The 23,682-nt window shown below is 38.2% G+C and overlaps 1 protein-coding gene across 8 annotated transcripts in view; it reads left to right on the top strand.

Annotated features, from left to right (window-relative positions):
* The window catches only part of ptprk (protein tyrosine phosphatase receptor type K), a 612,998-nt gene that overhangs the window by 357,396 nt on the left and 231,920 nt on the right, over positions 1–23,682 (top strand). For all 8 annotated transcript variants that reach the window (XM_069886984.1, XM_069886983.1, XM_069886980.1 and 5 more), the window contains exon 7: positions 9,832–10,125. In XM_069886984.1, the coding sequence (XP_069743085.1) occupies positions 9,832–10,125 (294 nt within the window). The remainder of the gene's footprint in view (positions 1–9,831; positions 10,126–23,682) is intronic.

Below are 23,682 nucleotides of genomic sequence, written 5' to 3'. Positions count from 1 at the left end.
AAAAAGGTTATTTGAATGTCTTATGTAAATGTCTTTTTGTTTTTGCTCATTGATTAAATTTACCTGGATTAAATGTACTACATGACATTTAAAGTAACTCTAAAAGAGCATTTGATTAAATCCCCTGCATATTGCAAGGTTTGCTTCATTTCACTCCAGTCAAATAATTTTCTGACTGGTCTCCAATGCTGAGTAATGTCAGCTTCCATTGAAGTAAAAACACAATGCCGGAGAAACTCTGCAGGTTAAACAGTGTACTTTATACAGCAAAGATAAAGATAACCTTTTGGGCTTGAGACCTTCATCAAGGCATGGAAAAATGTTGGCAGGCATCTAAACTAAAAGGTAAGGGCGAGATGAATGTGGGGAGAAGCATTATCCCAAAGGCAGGAGGTAATAGTTGGAAAAGAGAGGGAGCAAGCAGGGAGAAGGAGGGATGACCTGGTGAAATGAGAGGGAAGCTGGGTTGAGAGCTGAGGGAAAGAAGACCAGGAAAAAGTAAGGAAGAGAGAATGGCTAGTAGCAGAAAATGGAGAAGTCGATACTAATGCCATCTGGCTAGAGAGTGCTGAGACGGAAAATCAGGTATAATTCCTCCTATTTACAGATGGTCTTGGTGGGATGTTACATGAAGCCATGGATAGACATGTGAAGTCTGGGAGTGGGACACAAAACTGAAATGGTTGGCCACTATGAGATGCCTGTCCATGATGCAGATAGAGTGAAGGTTCTCACTAAAGTGATTTCCCAGTCTCTCCGATGAGGAGAAGGCCACAAAGGGAGCACCAGATGCAGTAAATCAATGCTGCGAATGCACAAGTGCTGCTTCACATGAAAGACCTGTTTGGGGACTGTGATGAGTGGGGAGGTATGGGAGCAGTTCCTGTGGCCACAAGGGAAGGTGCCTGAGAGGGTATTGGTAGGGAGGGATGAGTGCACAAGGAGCTCATGGAGGGAGTGGTCACTACCGAAGGCAGAGAGGAGAAGATGTATCTGGTAGCGGGATTCTGTTGTAAGTGCTGGAAATTCCAGAGGATAATGGGTTGGATGCGGAGGCTGGTAAGGTGGTAGGCAAGGATGGAGAATCCTGTGTTTATTGTGTATAGTGGCAGAGGGACCCAGAGCAGATGAGCGGGAAATGGAGGAGGTGAGGTTTGAATTGATGGTGGTGGAGGGGAAGCCACGTTTTTCGAAGAAGGCAGACATTTCAGATGATCTGGACAGGAAGACTTAATCTTGGGAACAGATGTAGCAGACACAGAGAAATTGCAAGAAGGGAATAGAATCATTGCAAGGGATAGGGTGTGAGGAAGTGTAGTCTGTGCTCCCTTTATGGCCTTCTCTACATTGGAGAGACTCGGTGCAGATGAGGAGATGGCTTTGCTGAGCATCTTTACTCTTTATCTGCACCAGTGACAGGGACCCACTACTTCAGTTTAAAAAATATATATTTTTAATGATTTAGAAATGAGAAATATTACATCATATATTGACTACACAATAGCCACATAGCATAATGCACTAGAATACAGAATATGAGTCCTAAGTAATATGTACATCGTCTTAAATGCAATATTCAAATGCAATGTGAATTCCCTTAAATAAAACTTTAGCTCACTTTCTAATATTCATAATAAATTATCTAATTAAAATAATCTCTTCTACTTATAAAGAAAGAAAAGAAAAAAGGAAAAAGAAAAAAAAACATACAAATCCTGCCCCTCCAATGAAATACGGTCATCATCAAATAACATGTAAAGAACCGAGTCGCGACTCCTGGACAACAGACCGGAAACCTCCAGAGCACCCACACCTATGTATTCAATCTATGGTAATAGTCCATAAATGGGCCCCATATCTTGCCAAATTCAATCATGGTCTCTTTAATGTCATATCTAATTTTCCTATTTCATTTTTGCATCCCACTCCCATGTCTGTCCATGGCCTCGTGTACTATTCCCCTTAGACCACCCTTAAATTCGAGGAACAACATCTGATTTTCCATCTGGGCTCTCTCCAGCCGGATGGAATTAACATGGACTTCTCTGGTTTCTGCTAACCTGCTCTCCTTTCTCCCTCCCTTCCACATATTTTCTTTCCCTCAGCTCTCCATCCCCTTCCCTCTCATCTTCACCTAGCCATCCCTCCTCCCCTGCTTCCTGCTATGCCCTCCCTCCCTTCTCCACCTATTATCTCCTGCTTTTGGGACCATGCTCCTCTCCCCACCCATCCCACCCAACATTTTTCCACACCTTGATGAAGGACTCAAGCTCAAAACATTGGGTAGGTTTCTTTATCTTTGCGATAGAAAGGACACTGTTTAACTTGGAGTTTCTCCAGCTTTGCATTTTTACTTCAACCACAGTGTCTGCAGATTTGCAAGTTTTCAGCTTTTCATTGTAACTTTGTTGTCATGTTTACTTGCACACCAAGTTGGACTTGCATCTTGCATTTGTGAGCACTAATGTAATGAGTTCATTAACTCATTACCTTTGAACTAAACTTTTATTATTTGTATTCAAACCTTTCTTTGGATTACTCCTTTCTAGTTTTGCAGCCTTTGCCGATGCTTAAAGCTGTCATCCTTTTCTCTAAAAACAATGTTAAGTGCATCCTTATTTAAAAAAGGATGAGGTGGCATTGAGAGGGTTCAGTAAAGATTCACAAGAATGATTCCTGGAATGAAGGGATTAGCACATGAGGAAGTTTGGTGGCTTTTGGTCTGTATTCCTTGGAGTTCAGAAGAATGAGGAGGGACCTCATAGAAATGTTTTGAATGTTGAAAGGCCTGGATAAAGTAGATGTGGCAAAATAGTTTCCCATGGTGGGCGAGTCTCCGGCAAGAGGATTGATGGGTGTCTAATTAAAACAGAGAAATGGGGCATTTATTTAGTCAGTGGGAGTGAACCTCTGGAATTTGCTACCTTGAGTGGCTGTGAAGACCAAGTCATTGTGTGTATATTTAAGACAGAGGTATCCGAATAGTCAGGGAACCAAGGGTTATGGAGAGAAGGCAGGGGAGTAGAGATTAGTGGGAGAATGGATCATCTCATGATGAAATGGCGGAGCTGACTCGATGGGTCAAGTGGCTTACTTCTGCTCCTATCTTATGATTTTATGGTCTTGTCCTCTAATTACCTGGTATTGGTGTTTATAGCCCTCTGTAATTCCCTCCCTAATCCATTTATAATTTTGATAGAGTGAATTCGGCTGAAATGTTAAATCTCTTTATTTCTCTATAAATATTGGCTATCCCACCGAGGACCAAACATCTGTCTTATTCTAAATTCAATATTTCTTTACAATTTTCATTAGCTTTCAGATTTATTTGTCAGAGTACATACATGAGATCACCTTCATTTTTTCTGCGGGCAAGGTAGAATTACCATTTATTAGTGGTGCAAAAAAACTGTACTCAGTGTATGGATGTAAACAAATAACTGTAATCAGATAACAGGCGGGCGGCATGGTTGAAATAATAGTTAGCATAATGCCTTTATATAGCGCCAACGATCAGAACCAGAGTTTGAATCCCACGCTTTTTTAAGGAGTTTGTACGTCTCTGTGGGTTTTTCCTGGGGGCTCCTGTTTCCTCCCACCGTTTAAAAAGTACCTGGGGTGTAGGTTAATTGGGTGTAAATTGGGCAGCACGGACTCATGGGCCACAATGGCCTGTTACTGTGGTGTATGTCTAAATTTAAATTTTATATTTATTAACGAATGTAAGCAAACTGACTGTTCAATTGAGAGGATTTTTTAAAAATTGATGAATTGCACAAGAGTCCTTAAATAAGCCCCTGATTTCATTTGTTGTTGAGGAGTCTGATGGTAGAGAGGTAGCAGGTGTTCCTGAACCTGGTGGTGTGAGTCTTGTGGCACCTGTACCTCTTTCTTGATGGCAGCAGTGAGAACATGTGTGCTGGGTGGTGTGTATTCATGATGATTGGTGCTCCTCCCCAATGGCAGCTTTCCCTGTAGATGATCTCAATAGTGAGTAGGGTTTTGCCTGTGATGTCCTGGGCTGTGTCCACTACTTTTTGAAGGGCTTTACGCTCAGGGGTGTTGGTGTCTCCATATCAGACTGTGATGCAGCTGGTCAGCAAACTTTCCACTACACATCTTTAGAAGTTTGCCAAGGTTTCAGATGGCATACAAAACCTCCACAAGCTCCTGAGGAAGTAGAGCACTTCCTTTATGGTGAGATTAGTATGATATGTCAAGGGAAGGTCCACTGAGATAGTGACTCCCAGGAATTTCAAATTGTTGACCAACTCTACCTTTGATTACTGGGTCATATACCTTTGATTTTCCTCTCCGAAAGTCTACAATCAGCTTCTTGGTGACATTGATTGAAAGGTTGTTGTTAGTACACCATTCGGCCAGTTTATCAATCTCTTCCCTGTTTTTCGACTCATCATCCATTTTGTACTGACCACCATCGTCAACAAACATGAATGATTTTGTTGTTGTAATTCATCACATAGTCATGGGTGCAAAGTGAGTAGAGCAAGTTGTGAAGTACAGATCCCTATATAAAGCGCTAGTGCTTATGTGATTGTGGAGATGTTTTTGTCAAACTGGGATTTAGCAGTGAGGAATTTTAGGGTAGAGTATTGGGGCCCATGACTTGGAGTTTACTCATTTTGAGGAGATTATGATATTGAATGCTGAACTGTAATCAGTAAAGAACATCTTTAATTATGCATCTTTGCTGTCCAGCTGTTCAAGTTTATTATCATCTGATTGTAAAAGTATAACCTGATAAAACAGCGATCTCCAGTCCTTGGTGCAAAACATGCAGACATACAACCATTCATAACGCACATACAGACAAATAATATATATGCAAGACATTTATATACATATATAAAATACATAAATATTGCTTTGTAAATATTGGAGTCCCAGATTGTTGGTGTGATTGGTTCCTTCGGTCATTCAACATTCTCGCTGCCCGTGGGAAGCTGTTTCTCTGCCAGGTCTGCTGGGTCTGATTCTCCTGTATCTCTTTTCATGATGGGAATAGCTGAAGGGTGCTGCATGTGTGGTGGTAAGGTCCTCAATGGTTTTGCATGCTCTCTTTGGACAATGGTCCAGTAGATCACACCGATGGGGAGGAGGCACACACTCATTGTCTTATGGATTGACCTTCAGTCTAATGCTTTACAGCAACCGAACCACATTGTGATATAGCCAGCTAGGATGCTCTCAATAGAGTTCCTATAGAAGGTTGACATGATGGTGGTCGGTAGCCCTTGCTCACTTCAGTCTTCTCAGCAAGTGCAATCGCTGTTGCACCTTCCTGACAAGTGAGGAGATGTTGCATGTCCACAATAGGTAACTTGTTAAGTGAACTCCAAAGAAGTTGGTGTTCTCCAGTCTCTCATAGTGAAAGGTGTCTTTCCATGTCCTCCTGAAGTCCATGCTGAGACTCAGGTTGTTACTCTCACATCATTTCACAAGATTTTCCATCACTTCTTTGCAGTGCGACTCGTCATCAATGCTGACGAGGTCAACTACTGTTGTCTCATCTGCAAACTTGATGACACTGTGGGAGCTGGATCTGGAGATGTAGTCGTAGGTCAGTAGCGTGAACAGGAGCAGGCTGAGCACACAGCCCTGCAGTGCGCCAGTGCTCAGTGTGATGGTGCTCGATGTTCTACTGCCAACCCAGACAGGCTGTGGTCTTTGCATTAGGAAGTTCAGAATCCTGTTCCATGGTTTTATGAAGAGACAGTGAGATAGCATCTGCCATAGACCTTTTGCTGCAGTGAGCAAATTGTAATGGACCCACTTCACTGTTCATCCCACTCGAAGTCAGGATTGAACCTAGGTCACTGGTGCTCCACTATTTGCCCCACTGTGCTGCCCAGTGGTCAGATTTTCTCTTGTTTTCAATTATTTAATAATTGGGGAAGAAGGAGGTACTGCTGTACTGTAGTCATTTTTACAAATAGTGTTTTAAGAAGTTGTAGCATGGGTCATATTCCTGCCTTTTGCCCATATTTTGATTTTAGTTTCTTTTTTCAATTGATTTACATGATTAATGTTCAGACACAGTTCCATTATTGTTATTTTAAAAGCTTACCATTCTGCTTAATGACGGCCCAAGCAATGGTGTGGCCAACTGAAATTAGCAGAGATAATCTGTAATTTTATTATCGAAAAATAATAAGTAATTTGTAAGATTATTAATATCAAGTAACTTACTGTGTTGTGCATATAAAAATATTGTTTGTCTCTAGATGAAATATAGTTCTCGGCAATTAGTAAGGTAAAATGGAAAGAATGAGTTGTGTTCAAATATTTATCAGTTCACTTCAATTCAAACTTTGAACATGATAAGAGTTACCATAAACCTTCTAAGAATAATGTTAAAAATTTGACATTTTTGTTTAGGAACAAAATTTTGTCCATGATGATATTCAAGTAATATGTAATTAATATTTAGAAATACGTATGAATGGTTGAGAAGGAATCAGTTATTAAAATTATTCTGATATGTACATAGCAGAAGGCTCAGTTCAAATTTCAGATTTATTGTCAGATCACATAGAAGACCGAGATCCTTTTTCCTACAGGTGAGGCAAAATTTCCACTTATTGATGATGCAAAAAATAACTGTACTCGGCGTACACATGTAAATAAAGAAAGAAATCTAAACAAACTGTAAAACAGAGAGAGAAAAAAACATCAATAAAGTGCAAAAGTAAGAGTTCTTAAATGAGTTCCTGATTGAGTTTGTAGAGGAGTCTGATGGAGGAAGGGTAGCAGCTGTTCTTGAACCTGGTGATGTGAGTCTTGTGGCACCTTTGCCTCTTTCCTGATGGTAGCAGTGAGAACAGAGCATGTGCTGGTTGATGTGGATTCTTGATGATTGCTGCTGCTCTCCAGTAGATGTTCTTGACGGTTCTCATTTTGCTCTGATGTCCTGGGCTGTGTCTACAACCTTTTGCAGGGCTTTACATTCAGTGGTATTGGGGCCCCCATTCCAGACCATGATGCAGCCGGTCAGCACACTTTCCACCATGCATCTGTAGAAATTTGCCAGGGTTTCCAATCTCATAGCAAACCTCTGAGGAAGAAGAGGTGCTGACGTGCTTTCTTCACAATTTTGTTGTTGACTTTGTTCTTAAAATAATAATTAATGTTGTTGAGCTCTGTCATGAGGAATAGCTGACCCATGAGCACTCAAAGTAGAAAGTGGATGGAATTCAGAATCTTGAGTCCATGTCTTTGGAGTCGCACAGATGCTCTGTGGAAAAGTATACTCTTCCCACATTGATCTCATTTGCCAGTTCAGAAACAGCAACTTCAGGGTACATGCAAGTGATCCTCAAATTTGCTGCCCAGGAAGGACTTGCTTTGTTCCTCCAGCATTTCTTTGTTTGTTGATGACTCCGGCATATTGAGGTTTTGTGTTTCTTTTATGATATATTGCTCATGCTTCCATTTCACATGGATATTGTCAACGAAGCCAGCCTTTGTTGCTCATTAGTAATTATTCCTGAACTGAGTACAATTTGGGAGACACTTGCTCATCAACAGCATTGGTGAATCTGGAGTTGCTTAAATGCCAAAATGGAAAGGCTAAGTATATCTTAAGTCCATTTGTGAAACCATTGTTTAGCATCCTGCAATTGATGTGTGGAAGGTGGACAAAGATTAGAGGTTAACACAGAGGGGGTCAAATTTACTCAGATTCAGACATGTTTGGGAGTATTTCAAATCATCTTATTGCTTTGGTGAGGTGAATCTTTAAAGGGAGCCCAATTGTTTATTGAGACTGCAGGTGTGGTATCGATAATGCTATTGAGGAGGTATAAATTGTGGGCTAAAATGTTCACCTTGAAGATTTAGTCAATCAAATCTTAATATATTTCAGTTTTCCATAATACATTTAAAGTCTTAATGAATGATATTGTTTGAATTACAAGGATTTGGGACAAAACTTTTGAGTGAGAGAAAATGGGTTCATTTCATTTCCAGTAATGTTACATTTTCACCCATAAATTGGTGTTTATGGACATGCTTTTCCATCATGATTGTTGGTGAAGAAATATTTTCGTATCACATTCAGAAGTCATGAAGCAAACCCCATGTACATGGACAATTAAATCTGAAAGTAACTTGCATTTAAGTTAGAGATAAAAAGAAAATCAAAAAAGCACAAATGTTGGAATTCTAAAACAGAAAATGCTGGAAACCATCAACAGATTAGGGAGCATGAATGGAAGGAGAAACTGATTATGTTTCAAGTCAGAGATCCTTCATTAGATGGAGATTAAATTTTGGCTTGGAAAGAGCAGGAAGAAGGCATGATAGAGGGAAGAAATGAGTAAACACAATAGATTAAATGTTTGCTTTTGAAAAAAATCCATTTGGAGGTCACAATGAATGTAGCTATATTTGCTCTACTGAAGAATCTGTTTTATCTACAGAGGGGTATGATAGTACAGATTCTAGCACCATTGTGTATATGTACAGATGGTAGTGTAGGATGATTGTGATTGGCTGAAAGTGTAGCCACACCTACTGGCAGGTCTTAAAGGATTGCTCCTAGCCAGACCAGGTCATTCTGGACTGGTCGACCTACTTGTGATATGCTCCAGTCTTTTAGTTAATAAAAGCCTTGGTTTGGATCAACAAGTCTTTGGTTCTTTCGACACACACTACAAGGGGTGGCACTTTAGCAGGTTTACTGTGCACTAAATGTATTCAAGTTAATGGCATTTAAAGTGTTGGTTAAACCTGAGTTTTCTTTTGTTATTTCAACATAAGCATCTGGAGGAAGATGAGACAGCTTGCAGAAGTCGAGATGGTTCTTGCAACTAATTGAGGAATGTTATTGCCACAAATCATGTGATCTATTATTAAAGTGGAATGTTTAAGTATTTAAAAGTATATTAGTAAATCGAGAAGACAAAAGCAAAATAAAACTGCAGATACTGCCAATTTAAAATAAAAACTGAAAATGCATGAGGTACACAGTGGGTCAAACAGCATCTCTGGAGAAAAAAAAAGCATGTTTCAGCTCTGACCATTTTCCTGAACTATGAAAAGCTGGATGTTAAATTTGGAGGCAAAATGGAATGTCGAGACAAAGTGAAATAAAAATGCAAAGCATTCTGGCCAGGGCATGATAACAGTAGCCAAATGAAATGGTGACGGCTCATTGATTACAAGTCACCTTCTCGGGAACATGGGAAAGTGAGGGAAACAAATAAAGTTGAACACATGAGATACAGATCACTGGAGATGCTGGAATGGACAATGAAAAAGAATGCTAGAATGTTCCATCAGCTCAGGGAGCATCTATGGTGGGGAAGGGTGAAGGGGAGAGGAGGCAATGAAAAAAACATTACAAGTTGATGACTCTCATCAAAACTAGCCAAATTGTAAAAGCTATATTAACAAGATTGTACAATTCAAAGTAGAGAATCTTGATTGCTGTAAAGTGCCGACTTTGAAGACCACACACTGTCCCTTGAGTTTAAGTTGTGCTTCGAAGAAACATTACAAGAGGTCAAAAATCGACATCAGAGTGGGATAGGGGGGCTGCTGCGGCTTCAAAATCACTCTTCTGGACCACCAGAGGCATCCTCCTGAATTGTCAGTCAATTTTCATATGGATTCTCCAGTTTAGAGGAGAGCACGTTTTGATGACTGTTTTAAACATTTCGAATCCACAAATATTTGAACAACATTTGCATTGGTCTGAAAACCAAGATATTTTGGCCTTTTTTAGTTCTTCAAACAATAATCATCAGGTGACATGAAGTGCAGAAAGTAAAGCTGAGTATTAATGAGTTTTATTTCTTCCCCATATAGAGCCACCCATGCCAATTGCACCGCCCCAGCTCCTTGGTGTTGGTCCTACGTATCTGCTCATTCAGCTCAATGCAAATTCTATTATTGGCGATGGTCCCATCATTCTAAAAGAAGTGGAATATTGTATGACCAGTGGTTCTTGGACAGAAATTCATGCTGTAAATGCAGCGACTTACAAGCTCTGGCATCTGGACCCAGATACGGAATATGAAATCAGAGTCTTGCTGACACGGCCAGGTGAAGGAGGAACAGGATTACCAGGTCCTCCACTCATCACGAGAACCAAATGTGCAGGTTAGTCCAATGGAAACTTCAAACGCATGACATTAATCCTTTGACTTTTCTTCTGAAATTAGCAGTGGAATGAAGAGTACAATTGAAGTACGCGTTTGCTGTTATGAATATGCATGCTATAAAATAATTCCATTTAACCATGATCATAATTATTCAACAACTTGAGGAATAAGCATCTAGATAATAAAATTTGAAAGGAAAAGCTGGGAGATCAATGCAAACAGGTGAGCTAATCATGCTTTGTTTTAAAGTGACAAAAAAATTCTGTCATAGTCTCTGCGTATTGATTGCTTTATTGGCAGATCTCCTCTACTGAAATCTGGAGACTTCAGGTCTTTTCACAAATTTTAAGCACATGGTGACAAAATTACATTCATTTCAGTAAATGAATTCCATACTCTCAACTCCTCCCAAAATTTGGCACAATTTATTTACATGTGCAGGTCTGAATTGCAGATTTAAAAAAAAAATTGACCTGCTCTCTTTTTCAGTGCTCAGTTCTCCGCCACGAATGACTTCTTGTTTTTGTGTTCTTTAATTGTTCCTTCATTTTAAAAATAATCAACTCTCATCTAATTGTTATTTTATTTTGTGCAGTTGCTGGCCTTCCTTTTATATACTCCATGACTTTTCCTTCCTGCTCACTTCTCCACAAAATCCACACTTATCCATTCATTATTTTTTTGAATGTCAGAAAAATGATCTCTTCACCTCTTTTTGCACTTCTTCTTTCTGACTCAATATTCAACCCAGATTTTGATTTGTCACCTAATTCATTTTTTTAATGGTATTTATTTTTCAACTTTGGTGGATTAATTCTGTATTTTTTTCTCATCATTGAAAAAATGCTTAAAGTAGCAATTCTTTGATGTTTTGGTGTACTTGAATTGTATTAACAGGAATATTTATCTCCATTTGAAATTTTGTTCATCCAAATAGCGTGTCATACAGTTTAATTCAATTTTTCAGCCTTCACACTTCTGGCAGAGAAATTCAATTATTAGTATTATTGCTTTAGCATAATGTCATTTTGAGCAATTGTGTGCTTTATCTCTGCTTTGAACGACATTTTAAATTCCCAGTTTTCTATATAACTACTTTCTACTTCTGCCAAAGTACCCTACATTCTACTGCTGAGAATGATCACCTGAGAAGACTTTACCAAATTTGTTAACAATATCAGGTGGCCCCTCTTACTCAACTTAAAATCTGGTATTAAAATTAATAGCTGGTTGTTTTCTGAATTCTATGCACTATCTCCATTTATTCTTGTTAAAAGCTTTGTGACTTAAACAAATGGCATAGGGAGCTTTACAAGGAAGGTATTTGGGTTTACTGGGCAGATTAAGATTTGAAAATGCTGGTAATTATTTTAACCTCTGCCTGTTAAGTATAATTTGTTGTTGCGAGCACTAATTGCATACTACTTCGGTAGCACTTTATTTTGACCACATACCACAGCAATTTGTGGTTCCAGTATCTATGTGCTGTTTTGTAAACTTGCCCATAGATCAGTGACAGAAGATCTAATTTTATTCACTCCCTTGTTGCTTCCAGTCAGTGCAAAATTAATTTGCTGAAAGGTAACCTTGGCAATAACATAACAAAATTGTTAAGGTGAATAAAGACTGGTCAGCTCTCCATTGTTATCCCCCAGGTCCACAAAATCTTCCAGTTTTACACATAACTGCATGTTGGGGGTTTCCTTGTCCACTCAATCCTTGACTGGATATACTTGCCATTATTAGAAGGTCATTTTTAAAAATTATTTATTCATTAATTCTTGTTAAATTCTGGTAATATGTTCTGTTTTGTCTTATTGTTGAAAGGTTATGAACCTAATAAAATGTTCAAGTTTGCCACAAAGTTCCATCTCCCTGTTGACCTGCTTGTGCAGGCAAAGCCAGGTTCTGCACAACTTCTGTTTATACCCTGATCCTTGGCTGATCTGTGACAAAAGACAGCTTTATCCAAGCTGTATGATATTGCTAGGCCTCCCCTTTATTTTATTTACTACTGCTGAATTTACCCATGGATAATTTAACATTAATGTCTGTAAGTATAGAGTAGGAACTGGCCATTCAGGTCTTCTTACCCTCAGCTCCCCACCTCCTTCCATCTCTATTCACCTAGCCATCTAACTTTACTTCTTGCCTTTAACTCACCATCTGTATTTTTTTCCTCTTCTCTTACATAATATCTGTTGATTTACAGAAACGATCTAACACCACCTGTGAATTTTTACTTCAAATGTCTCCTTAAAATTGACTCAACTGTGTAAAGGTTGGGGGTGGGATTTGAAGGGATATAGTAGGACAGTGGTGTATGGAAATTATGTCTTGTCTAACCACCTGTTGTTGCACCACAAACTTCGTGTACCTGGGTTTGCTGCCAACCACTTTGTAGTGAAGAGAGCATTGAGATGAATTTATTGAATTGCAAACCAAAGATTTGTATTGTGATTCACAAATGCATTTGAATCCCTCAAGTAAATGAGTGATTTTAAAATGAAAGGGGTATTGATAATGGTAAAACTTTGATTTCATGCCCAAAAATGTGTTTAACTTTCAAATGAAATGCTTAACCAAGCCACTGAATTGTTTGGGTTGATATTTGGTGCTGGCTTTTTCAGTGACAAACGGGTTAACTGAATCAAAACTTTTATAATTGTGCAGCTCAGTACAACAAGAACACCATCTACAACAGTCATTCTCAACCTTTTTCTTTCCACTCACATCCCACTTTAAGTATTCCCTATAACATTGGTGCTCTGCAATTAGTAAGGGGTTGCTTCAGGTGGTATGTGGGTGGAAAGAAAATGTTTAAAAACCACTGTTTTAATCATCCCTAATTGACTCGTTATGTGCACGGTTTCATAACTCCAAAAGAAATGGACCAATGACAATTTTTCTGAAGCCAAATATTTCAGTAACAACTGGGTTTAGAGCAGTGATTTTCAACCTTCCCTTCCCACTCACATACCACCTTAAGGAATCCCTTACTAATCACAGAGTGATGACATAGGGATTCCTTAAAGTGGTATGTGAGTGGAAAGAAAAAGGTTGAGAACCACTGATCTACAAATTTGCTGACGATATCATGGTAGTAGGCTGTATAAAAAGAAGCAAATAGTCAACATTTGGAGGGAGATTAAATTGAACTTAAGAAGGAAACTAGGTGATTAAAATCTAGGAATTAATAATGATAAGAATTTCAATAATCTATTCAAATTAAATTATATACCTCTATTGAAGAATATTAAAGAAGACTTAACAAGATGGAAGGATTTGCCAATTTCTTTAATAGAAAGCGTATATCGTGTGAAGATGAATATTTTTCCTAGAATACAATATCTTATTTCAATCATTACCAATGTTTCTACCAACAATGTTTTTTTTTCAGGATTTAAATAAGAGTGTAAGAAGATTTATTTGGCGAGATAAAATGCCCAGGAAGGCATTGGAAAAATTAACTTGGAAATATGACGGGGGGTGGTGGGGGGGAATTACAAATGCCTAATTTTAAAAATTACTACAAAGCAGCTCAACTTAGATTTTTATCCTCTTGTTATCAAACTGATGTAAAGACAGCGTGGGTACAAATTGAAATGAGTAAAATAGGACAAAATAATTCTGAGCATATTTGGTATAAATGGCATGAAGGGTTGTTAAGGGCAAATAGATACACCAATTTTGAAACATATACTTAAAGTATGGAATGGAATACATGTAGAAAGGGGAATTAAGAATTATCAGTTGGCTAGAATGTTATTAAATCAAAATCCTTTAATTCCTTTTATGGATAATATTGTTTATTTCACTATTTGGTTCAATTGTGGAATAAAAAGGATAAAGGATTGTTTTCTAAGTTCTGTTTTTTTTACTTTTGACCAATTGAAATATAAGTATAGTATATCAAATAATACGATTTTTTTCTTATTGTTAGCTTAAATCATATTTAAAAAGAATGTAAGGGATGAATTTTAGATTACCTGAACAAAGTCTATTTAAATCTAAATTGTGATGGGAAAGAGATTTAAATATACAAATTCAAGAAGTATGGTCAAAATTATGTTATGAAAGTATAACTAATACAATTAATGTTAGATTCCAAATGGTACAATTTAATTTTTTACATCAATTATATTATACTCCATATAAATTACATGGAATTAATTGAAATTGTTCTGATCAATGTTTTAGATGTAATAAAGAAGGAGGAGCTTTCTTCCATACAGTTTGGCAATGTGAAAAAAGTAGGAAAATTTTCAGAAGATATTAGTATTTTATTGGGATGAGTTATGAAGGTGCAAGTTTTGAAAGATCCCAAATATTTTTATTAGGAGATATTTTTGATTTTAAGTTATATATTTATCAGAAGTTTTTAGCAAAGAAATTTATAGCTGTAATTTGGAAATTAGACGATAATGTGGGGTTGAATAAATGGCAAATTAAATTACTAAATTGTATACCATTAGAGAAAATAATGGAATCAACCAGAAAAATTTGATAAGATCTGGAAATCTTGTCTGGATTTTATTGCTACAACTTCATCTACAGCATCTCCCACTCTGGCTCCAACTCACTTTAGTTAATTCAAAGTTCAAGATCATTATGTAAATTTGAAATTTAACTAATCAGTGAAGGATATATGATTATCAGGAAGACTTTCTTTTCTGTTCTTCTGACTTTCCCACTTTCTTTGGGGAGGGGGTAGGGGGAGAAAATATGTACTCCTTTTTCATTGTTGTTTTTCATTATTCTTTATGATTTGGATAAATACTGAACTTGTATTGATGCAAATGAAAAATAAAATTTACAAAAAAATACATTTGGAGGGAGATTGAAAACTTGGCTGAATGGTGTACTATTAACAACCTTGCACTCACTGTCACCGAAACCAGGGAGTTGATGTGGACTCGAGGAGAGGAAACCAAAGGTGCATGTTAAAGTGATTATTAAGGTGGAGAAGGTGAGCAAATTTCTGGGAGTCACTATCTTGGAGGACCTTTCCAGGACCTAGCATACTAATGTCATCATAAAGAATGCACATCAGCGCCTCTGATTTCTCAGGAGTTTGCAGAGGTTTGGTATGACAACAAAACCTTTGGCAAGCTTCGACACATTTGACTGGCTGCATCACGGCCTGGTAAGGGAGCACCAAAATCTCTGAGTGGATGCCCTGCAAAAGTTAGTGGACACAGCCAAGTTCATCACAGCCAAAACTCTCCCTACAAGGAAAACTGCCATCAGAGTACAGCAGCAATTATCTAGGACGTGCTCTGTTCTCGCTGGTGTCATCAAAAAAAGAGGTATAGGTCCCAGAAGATGTGCACCGCCAGGTTCAGTAAAATTTGCTCCCCCTCCAGCTTCAACAACAAACTCAATCAGGGCTATTAATTTGCACATTATTTATGATTGAATATTTATTTTATGCATGACAAAGTTTGTTTGAATTTCTTGCTTTTGTATTCATTATCTTTTCTTGAGTCCAGTTGTTGTGCACTACCAATAAGTAGAAGTTCTGCCTGGCCGATAGGGAAAAGAATCTCAGAGTGCATGTGATGTCATATATGTACTCTGACAATAACTTTGTCATGATAATAGATTCTGTTGCATATGGGTGAAGGTCGTTAAGGGATTTCCATCTTAATTTTGTAGGCATTCCTATAATTCAAGAGTGTACTTGAGATTCAGCATGTTAGCACTGCTATGTTCTTAAATGGAATAGTGATTATTTTCAAAATGGGATGTCTTAAAAAAGCCTAGGGTTTTTTTGAGATATCTCGAATTGACATGAAACTAGATAATTTAGTGGAAATAGTTCTCCTAGAACTGAAGTAGTTTCCTCAGATGAATGGAATGTCACAGTATTTATAAGTACATTCTACCATTGTTATAATGAGGAAACATGCACTTTCCTCATACAAAATGGTTATTTTAATTTTTTAAGCCAACATTTATAATCTGGTCATGGCAAATAGTTATACCATGATTTTTAAGGAAACGGAGAGCTCATTTAGTTGAGGGTAATATGTCAGGAAAATTAAAGATCAAAATGCAGAATAAATAGGTCATAACCAGAGGGAAGGGCTTTAACTCTGAGTGCCACGAAGATGAGTGTTGCTTAGGCCTTAGCTCTCTGCAAGTTAGAGGGGCTGGGTGTTAAGTATCCATGTTCACTGATTATACAAAGCTAAATTGGTCACGAAGAGTGAAAAGAATAAAAATATTAATTGAATAAGAAGGTAGTAGTGAAGTTAATCATTTTGGTAGAAGGGGTAGAGAACAGATTTTGATCCAACTATTTTTTGGTGATCAAGAATGTGAACAAAATTATAATCCATCTTGGCAGTCTCCAACAGAAGGCATTAACATTGACCTCCAATTTCCGATAATCCCCTCCGCCATGACTCTCTTTCCCTATCATTCTGTATCCTTACCTCCAGTTTCTCATCATCTTCCTTCTCCTATCAGAGAACTAACCCTTTTTGCCCACTGGCTTCTCCTGCATTGTACCTCCTCTCTTCCTCTTCCCCCCCCCCCCCATCATTTGAGCAGGTGCTTTTATTTTACCTTATTCCTCACTAAGGGCTGAGGCCTGAAACATTTGTTACCCCATGGATGCAGTGTGACCGGCTGAGTTTCACCAGCATTTAAACTAAAGACTATGCCATTTAAATGGTTGTTGCTGATAAATATAATCTACTTTGGTATTTATTTTGATAATTCAAATTAAATCTTAATTGTATGTCACATTTTATAACAGACCATTGTGAAAGAGCCAATGTTCCCCAAATGTTGAAGAGCATTTTTTTTGGGGAGGGGGGGAATGTGTGGAAGATGATAGGGGGGGGAAATTTAAAGGAATGGAATGAGCTGCCATGGTAATGATGGAAGCAGAAACATTCATAGCACTAAGAGGCTTCTAGATGGATATATCAAGATACAGCTTCAGTTTAAAATGGTATCATGTTTGGCACACATGATGTGAGCTGTCGGCCCTGTTCCTGCACTGTCCTTTTCTATGTTCCATTTTATTATATGATTGCCTGCACTCATTCTGGTAACTATGGTTGCCCACTTCCTTTCAGCATAACTTGGTTTGTCCTGCAAGGAAATTATTCTTAATTTCTTCTTTGTCTCAGAAGGAAATTGTATGGTCTAACTTCAGCTGCAAAGCTAAATGGCCCAGCCTTTAGAATTAAAACAGGAAGATTTTGCCACAGTCATATGAATAGTGGCAGCATTGAGGATCATACCAATGCATCGGTCATGAGTAAAACTGTCCAAGTATTAGAAATAGTTCTTTCCTAAAATGCAGCTGGTGCAGTGAACTGTCCTTATCAGTGATGGCTGATTGTTTGATTTTTATCATTATTCATGTTTTGGAAGCTGATTTTGATAAGCATGATCAGAATATATTGTCTTGAGATGGTGGTGGGGACTTGCAGCCTTAAACAGTTGTGGTTCAAGTGGGGGGAAAAAACCACGCAGCCTGCTGTTGGGGAAGGAGTTTCGAGGTTGGTCATGTCTTTCCAAGTTGCAATGCTTTGTAGCTTGGAGGGGAGCTTACAGCTTGTGCACCTTAAACCCTGACCTTGGTACTAGAGGTAACAAGTTTAAGAAGTGCTCATTGTCATAGCCTCAATGAATAACTGCTGTGCATTTTGTAAATGAAGCACACTACTGCCAGTGTGCACTGGTGATGTGAGAAATTAATAATGTGGGTATGAGTGAGTTGGTGATGACAAAGACTGCTTTGGATGTTATGATATTGAGCATCTTTCCTGTTGACAGAGGTCCACTTATCCAGACGAGCAGAGAGTATTCCCTCAGTCTTGATGAAGGGTTTCAGCCCAAACTCAACCGTACATTTTCTCCCCCCCTGACGCTGCTTCACCAACTGAGGTCCTCCAGCAAATTATCTTTAGATACAGATTCCAGCATCTGCAGTCTCCCATGTGTCTCCAGTATAGCATCATGCTCCTAGTTTAGCCTTGTAGATTATGGAAATGTGTCAGAGTTGGAAAATCATGTTGCAAAATGGGTTCGTCGACTGAGGTGAGATTGCTACATGGTCACCCAGAATAAAATAAGAACATTTGCACTATAGTGGGCCATGTTGCACCCAGACCTTAGTGATGATTTTGAGGCTACACTAGGCTGGTGCAATCATTTCATGAGCAGGAAAAATCTGGTATGAAGACAAAAAACTAAAATTGCACAGAAACTACCAAAATATCTTGATCATAAATTTGTAAGTTTTCTCCAGTTTATTATATGGAACCGGCAGAAACACCCGTTTACATTTTAAAAGTGTGGTATCTCTTATGCAGGGAAGATGATTTATTGTGGGACACTGATGACGAGGCTGAAACTGCCTCGTCAGACAGACTGATGACTGGTTAAACAGTGACAGTATGGATGTGCTTGCTGCCAACTTAGCTTCAGATGTTGATAGTGAGAGTAATTTTGAAGGGTTCTAATTGTTGTTTTCAATAAAAATCTCAATGAAAATCTGTCACTGTTTTTTTTTGGTTTTTCAAGGGTTGAGTTATATGCCAAGTCAGCTTTTCAAGGGTTAACATATACGCCAGATCAACGTGGATTGGATTTTGAGCTGAATTTAAGGACTCAGAAGTATATCCGACATATAAGTTGACCCCCATTTTTTGAGAGATTTTTTTGGGTTTCACGACTCGACTTGTACACTGAATTAATTATACAGTAATCAGTGTCAGTGTTGCCCTTGTGGTTGCTGTGGTTCAAGTTGTTTCTAGTCATTGCACCTCCACTCCCGTGACAATGATGTTGATGGGGGACTTGGTATTGAGAATGCCATGAAATACAAGAGATCGTCATTAGACACATTCATGAGGGAAATGGGCATTTCCTGGCAGATTTTTATTTCATAAACAGGCCCTTTTGGCCCATGAGCCCATTTCACCCAATTAACTTACAACCTCCAGTACGTTTTGAAGGTCGGGAGGAAACTGGAGCAGCCAGAGAAAACCCATACAGACATGGAGAGAACATACAAATTCCTATAAACAGAACTGGATTCAAACCCAGGTCATTGGCACTAACCACAATGCTAACTGTGCAATTGTTAGTTGCCACTGATCAGCCCCTGCTTGAACCTTGATGTGATCTTTGCAACATGTAGATGCAGACTGGCTCATTTGCTGAGGATTTTCCAATGGAATTGAACTTTGTGCATTCATCATTAAACCTTCTCACTCTGTGCTTGAGATGGAAGAGAGGTCATTGATAAAGCAGCAAGGTCTGTGATAAAATATGGAATTGAATTTTCCTAGCAAAACCCAAACTGGACATCAGCAATCCATTATTTGTAAATGTCTCTCAATAACGTTGCTGATAACACTGTCATGAGTTCTGCACCCCAGGTCATCAGCACTATGGCTGGGATGATCTATTATTTTTTTAAAAGTTGATGTTTTTGTTATTTCCACATCCAACCTATTGTGCATCAGACTGTATTGGGTCTGAGTCACTGTTGAAGACTTTCAGAACAATTCCCTCTTGGCTGGTGAGTCTATCTTGTTGGTGGAACAGAAGACCCCAGGGCTTCTGATGGATAAGACTTCTGAGGGTAACTGTGTCAGGTTATTGATCAAAATAGCGTGAGGAACTAATGTCCTAATTTTGAAGCAATTTGCAAATTTCTTCTGGATGCCTTTACAAGGTTGATTAGACTGAGAGACATTATCCCATGTCCAAATTTGATGTCTACATCAATGCAGAGTGGTCAGTATAATTTTATTCTTTATCTGCTTCAGTGGAGTGATCATGGCACAGCTGAGTGAGTTGATTGGTCATTTCATGGGTGTTTAAGGACACCTCAACAGACCAATGGCATCTGATGTGGCTTTTTAGTTTTCTGCACAGAGAAGAAACAAAAGAACTTGTACTTCAGGTAAAATTATGTCTAATAGTCTTCTCGCTTTGTACTTCTGCATAAATTAATATTAAATTGGCATGTACAATGTTTAAATATACTTCATTAATTTACTATAATGTGACCTTTAATCATTCTGCCATAAAGTTGCCTTGAGCTAAATTGAGTTATGAAACAATAATTATTCCTTCATTCCTGTCTTGCATTTAGGCTCAATATACTATAACCTTGTAAAAATGACTTTTTTTTTTGACCTTGAGTTCTTGCAAATTAGTTCTCAGATTCAGTTTTATTCCCTCCCCAGATTCCTCCCCTCCCCTTCCATCTCCCCACTCCCCCCTCCCATTTTGCACTACCTCTGACATGGGAATCATTGTGTGCGTTGTTGCCTTGAGGCCATCTCCATAAGCTATTGAAAGCCAAGGATGTACCCAGGAAAATTAAAATCCCCATTTCCTTCACTTTTGAGGTAATGGAATGTGCACCAGCCTGTTCTGAAAGATGATCAGGCCGATTTAGATTTCATATTTTATTACTTGCCATAGTTTAAATTTCAATTGAAGACAATGCCACAGACCAGCAGCAAATAGCTGTTTGGGACTTGCACTGACTACTTTTCAATAGTCATTAAAACAAAGGATTTTCCTGCAGTGAATGTCAGTGCATTTTAAGCCTAAACCTTCTCCACTGGTAAAACTGACATTGTTCTTCTGCACATGCATTGGGCTATAAATGGAGTCTGATAATTCTAACTGGAGTTGCTGAAGATGTATTGTGCAAAAGCTACCAGAACGTGCATTCGTGTTTCTTGCCAGTTTTCTTGATTAGACATGATTTTTCTCAGTCGTCTCCGAGTTCTTGAAGGATCTTAACAAAATTATTTGTGTTTTAAATTCATTTATAGTTTGCAATATTCAAATACTACTGTGAACCTGTTTTATATAAGCTCAAAACTCTGCACATGTGGAAAACCAAATAAAAACAAATGCTGGAAACAACAAGTTGGACAACACCCTCAGAGAACACTTTGAACATTTGGTCTGATTTAAGAGAGGATATAAATGTCAGTTCGGAGAAGGTTTACTGGACCAACAGTTGGAATGGGTTGGTTATTTTATGAGGAAAGTTTTGGCAAATTAGGCTTGCATCCATTGGTGTTCATGAGACTTGAGGGATGTGATGGAAACACAGATCCTGAGAGGTTTTGACAAAGTAAATATGGAAAAATGTTTTCTCTTGGAGGAGAATCGAGAAGTAGTCTTTTTTTTTTAATTTGAGGTCACCCTTTAAAAATTTTTTCCTCTGAGAGTGAAAAGTCTTTGGTGTACTCTTTCTCAAATGTTAAAGGAAGGAGTGACAGGTAAATACTTGATGAGATTGGGGGAGACAAGGGTGAAACAGATTATTGGGGCAGGTTTGAAGATATATGAGATGTTATCATATCAGACATGATTTTTTTGAATAGAGAAGTATGCCAAGTGAAGGGGCCAGGTGGTCTGCTATTGCTTCTGAAAGAATCATTGATCTTCCATTAGAATGGGTGATTTAACTGTTTAACTTACCACAGTTGTTGCCTGACCAGCTGAGTATTTCCTGCATTTTCCAAATTTTTTTAATTTCGTCTTTTGCGCAAGTACTTTTTAATCCTTTTGAACTCCTTAACCATGAATGACTGTTAACTAACTGTGGCTTAGGTTGATTTAATTTTCTCTTAAAAACAGGAAGTTGACAAATTTGGTACACAGAGTTGAGTGGGCTGCCAAATTGATCTCAAACTATTCTGACCAATATCCAATTTGAGCTGCCTCAGAGAAATTAGTTTGCTCAATGTAATACTCATTTTCAGTCAACACAGTCACCTGGCAGAAATCGGTCTAAAATTTGGCACTAATTCATGATACAAGAGCCCTAAAAATAAATTGGTCTAAGGAATTGAAAAAAATCTATACACTGGGATGTGGTATTTCTATTTATCATAAAGTTATAGCATGCATAAAAGAAATACTCATGCAGACAATGAAGAGCAAATAAAACCATAGATTTAAGAGTTAAAAACAGATTGATATTAAAATAGGATTACTTTAAGATTTTCCAAAGACTTGCTTCAGCCTTTGACGACTGTTAGGCTACGAAGTAGATTTCTGTCAGGCTTGGCTCTGGGGCCACTGTCATTCAGAAGGCCCACGAACAACTTGGAACAAATTGAAGATGGTGCTACATAGAACATTGTAGGAGTGGTTCTCAACCTCTTTCTTTCCACTCACATACCACTTTTCAGTATTCCCTATGCCATAAGTGCTCTGGAATTAGTAAGGGATTGCTTAAGGTGGTATGTGGGTGGAAAGAAAAAGTTTGAAAACCACTGTTTTAATCATACTTAATTGACTCGTTATGTGCACGGTTTCATAACTCCAAAGGAAATGGGCCAATGACAATTTTACTCAAGCAAAATATTTCAGTAACAACTGGGTCTAGAGCAGTGATTCTCAACCTTCCCTTCCCACTCACATACCACCTTAAGCAATTCCTTTCTAATCGCAGAGCACCAATGGCATAGGAATTACTTAAGGTGGTATGTGAGTGGAAAGAAAAAAGTTTGTGAACTACTGAGTTAATACAATGAAGATTTCATCAAAATATACAAAGATACTGATGAACCTGTGGAATGCACATCAAATTGGCAAATGAGCTTGAACGTAATTGAGTGCAGTCTGATGCATTTTGGGAGAAATAACGAACACTCCGAGATGCTTGCATGCCTAAATTAGGTAGAATATCCAAGACATCTCTAGTGGGATTGGGTGCACATAAGTAGATAAAAATCTAATACCTTCTGAAACTGGAATATACAAATGTTCTTTTTTGCTGAATCCAATTTGAAATGTCTTTCATCTTTCTGATCAACTTTTTTTGTTATCAAGATGGCTGGTATAGGAAATAGATCTGATTAATTCGTTCAAATTTTAGTTCTGCTGTTTCAATTTTTTTTTAATTTAGGCATTCAGCTGAGTAACATTTGGCCCACGAGCCCATGCCACCCAATTACACCCAATTGACCTACAATTTCGAATGGTGGGAGGAAACCAGAGTACCTGGGGGAAACCCACGTCGACATGGGGAGAATGTACAGACTCCTTACAGACAACACGGGATTTGAACCCTGGTCCCGATCTCTGGAACTGTAATGGCGTTGCTCTAGCTGCTATGCCAACTGTGCCACCCACACGCTAACTGTGCCACCCACGTTGATTTAAAGGATTGTAGAAATTGGTGAGATCAGAATTGCCTGGTGACAGTTAGTTGCTGAAAAATAATATTTTTTGCGAATTTTCAATTTTTAAACATTATTCTTTTCCAACATTGTTTTCCAGAAAACTTTTCTAAAAAGTTATAAAATTACTTGAAACATGAGTGTAGTAGCATGATGGCTTCATACAGCCCCTGGCCTACTCTGACATCCAGATATATCATGGTTGTTCCTGTAGTGGATAAATTTTCCTTGTGGAGCCTGATTCACAGATCAATGGACTTTATTCCTGTTTGCATGATGACTGAATATCCACAGGTCTCAAAGATTTTGAGTTCTTTGCATGAAGAAATTCATGAGGAAAGAACAAGAAAAGTTAGCAATAAAGA

The sequence above is a fragment of the Narcine bancroftii genome, chromosome 6 (assembly GCF_036971445.1).
Source record: "Narcine bancroftii isolate sNarBan1 chromosome 6, sNarBan1.hap1, whole genome shotgun sequence".
Lineage (NCBI taxonomy): Eukaryota > Metazoa > Chordata > Chondrichthyes > Torpediniformes > Narcinidae > Narcine > Narcine bancroftii.
The sequence above is the reverse complement of the archived record's forward strand: the minus strand, read 5'-3'. Positions and strand labels throughout refer to the sequence as shown.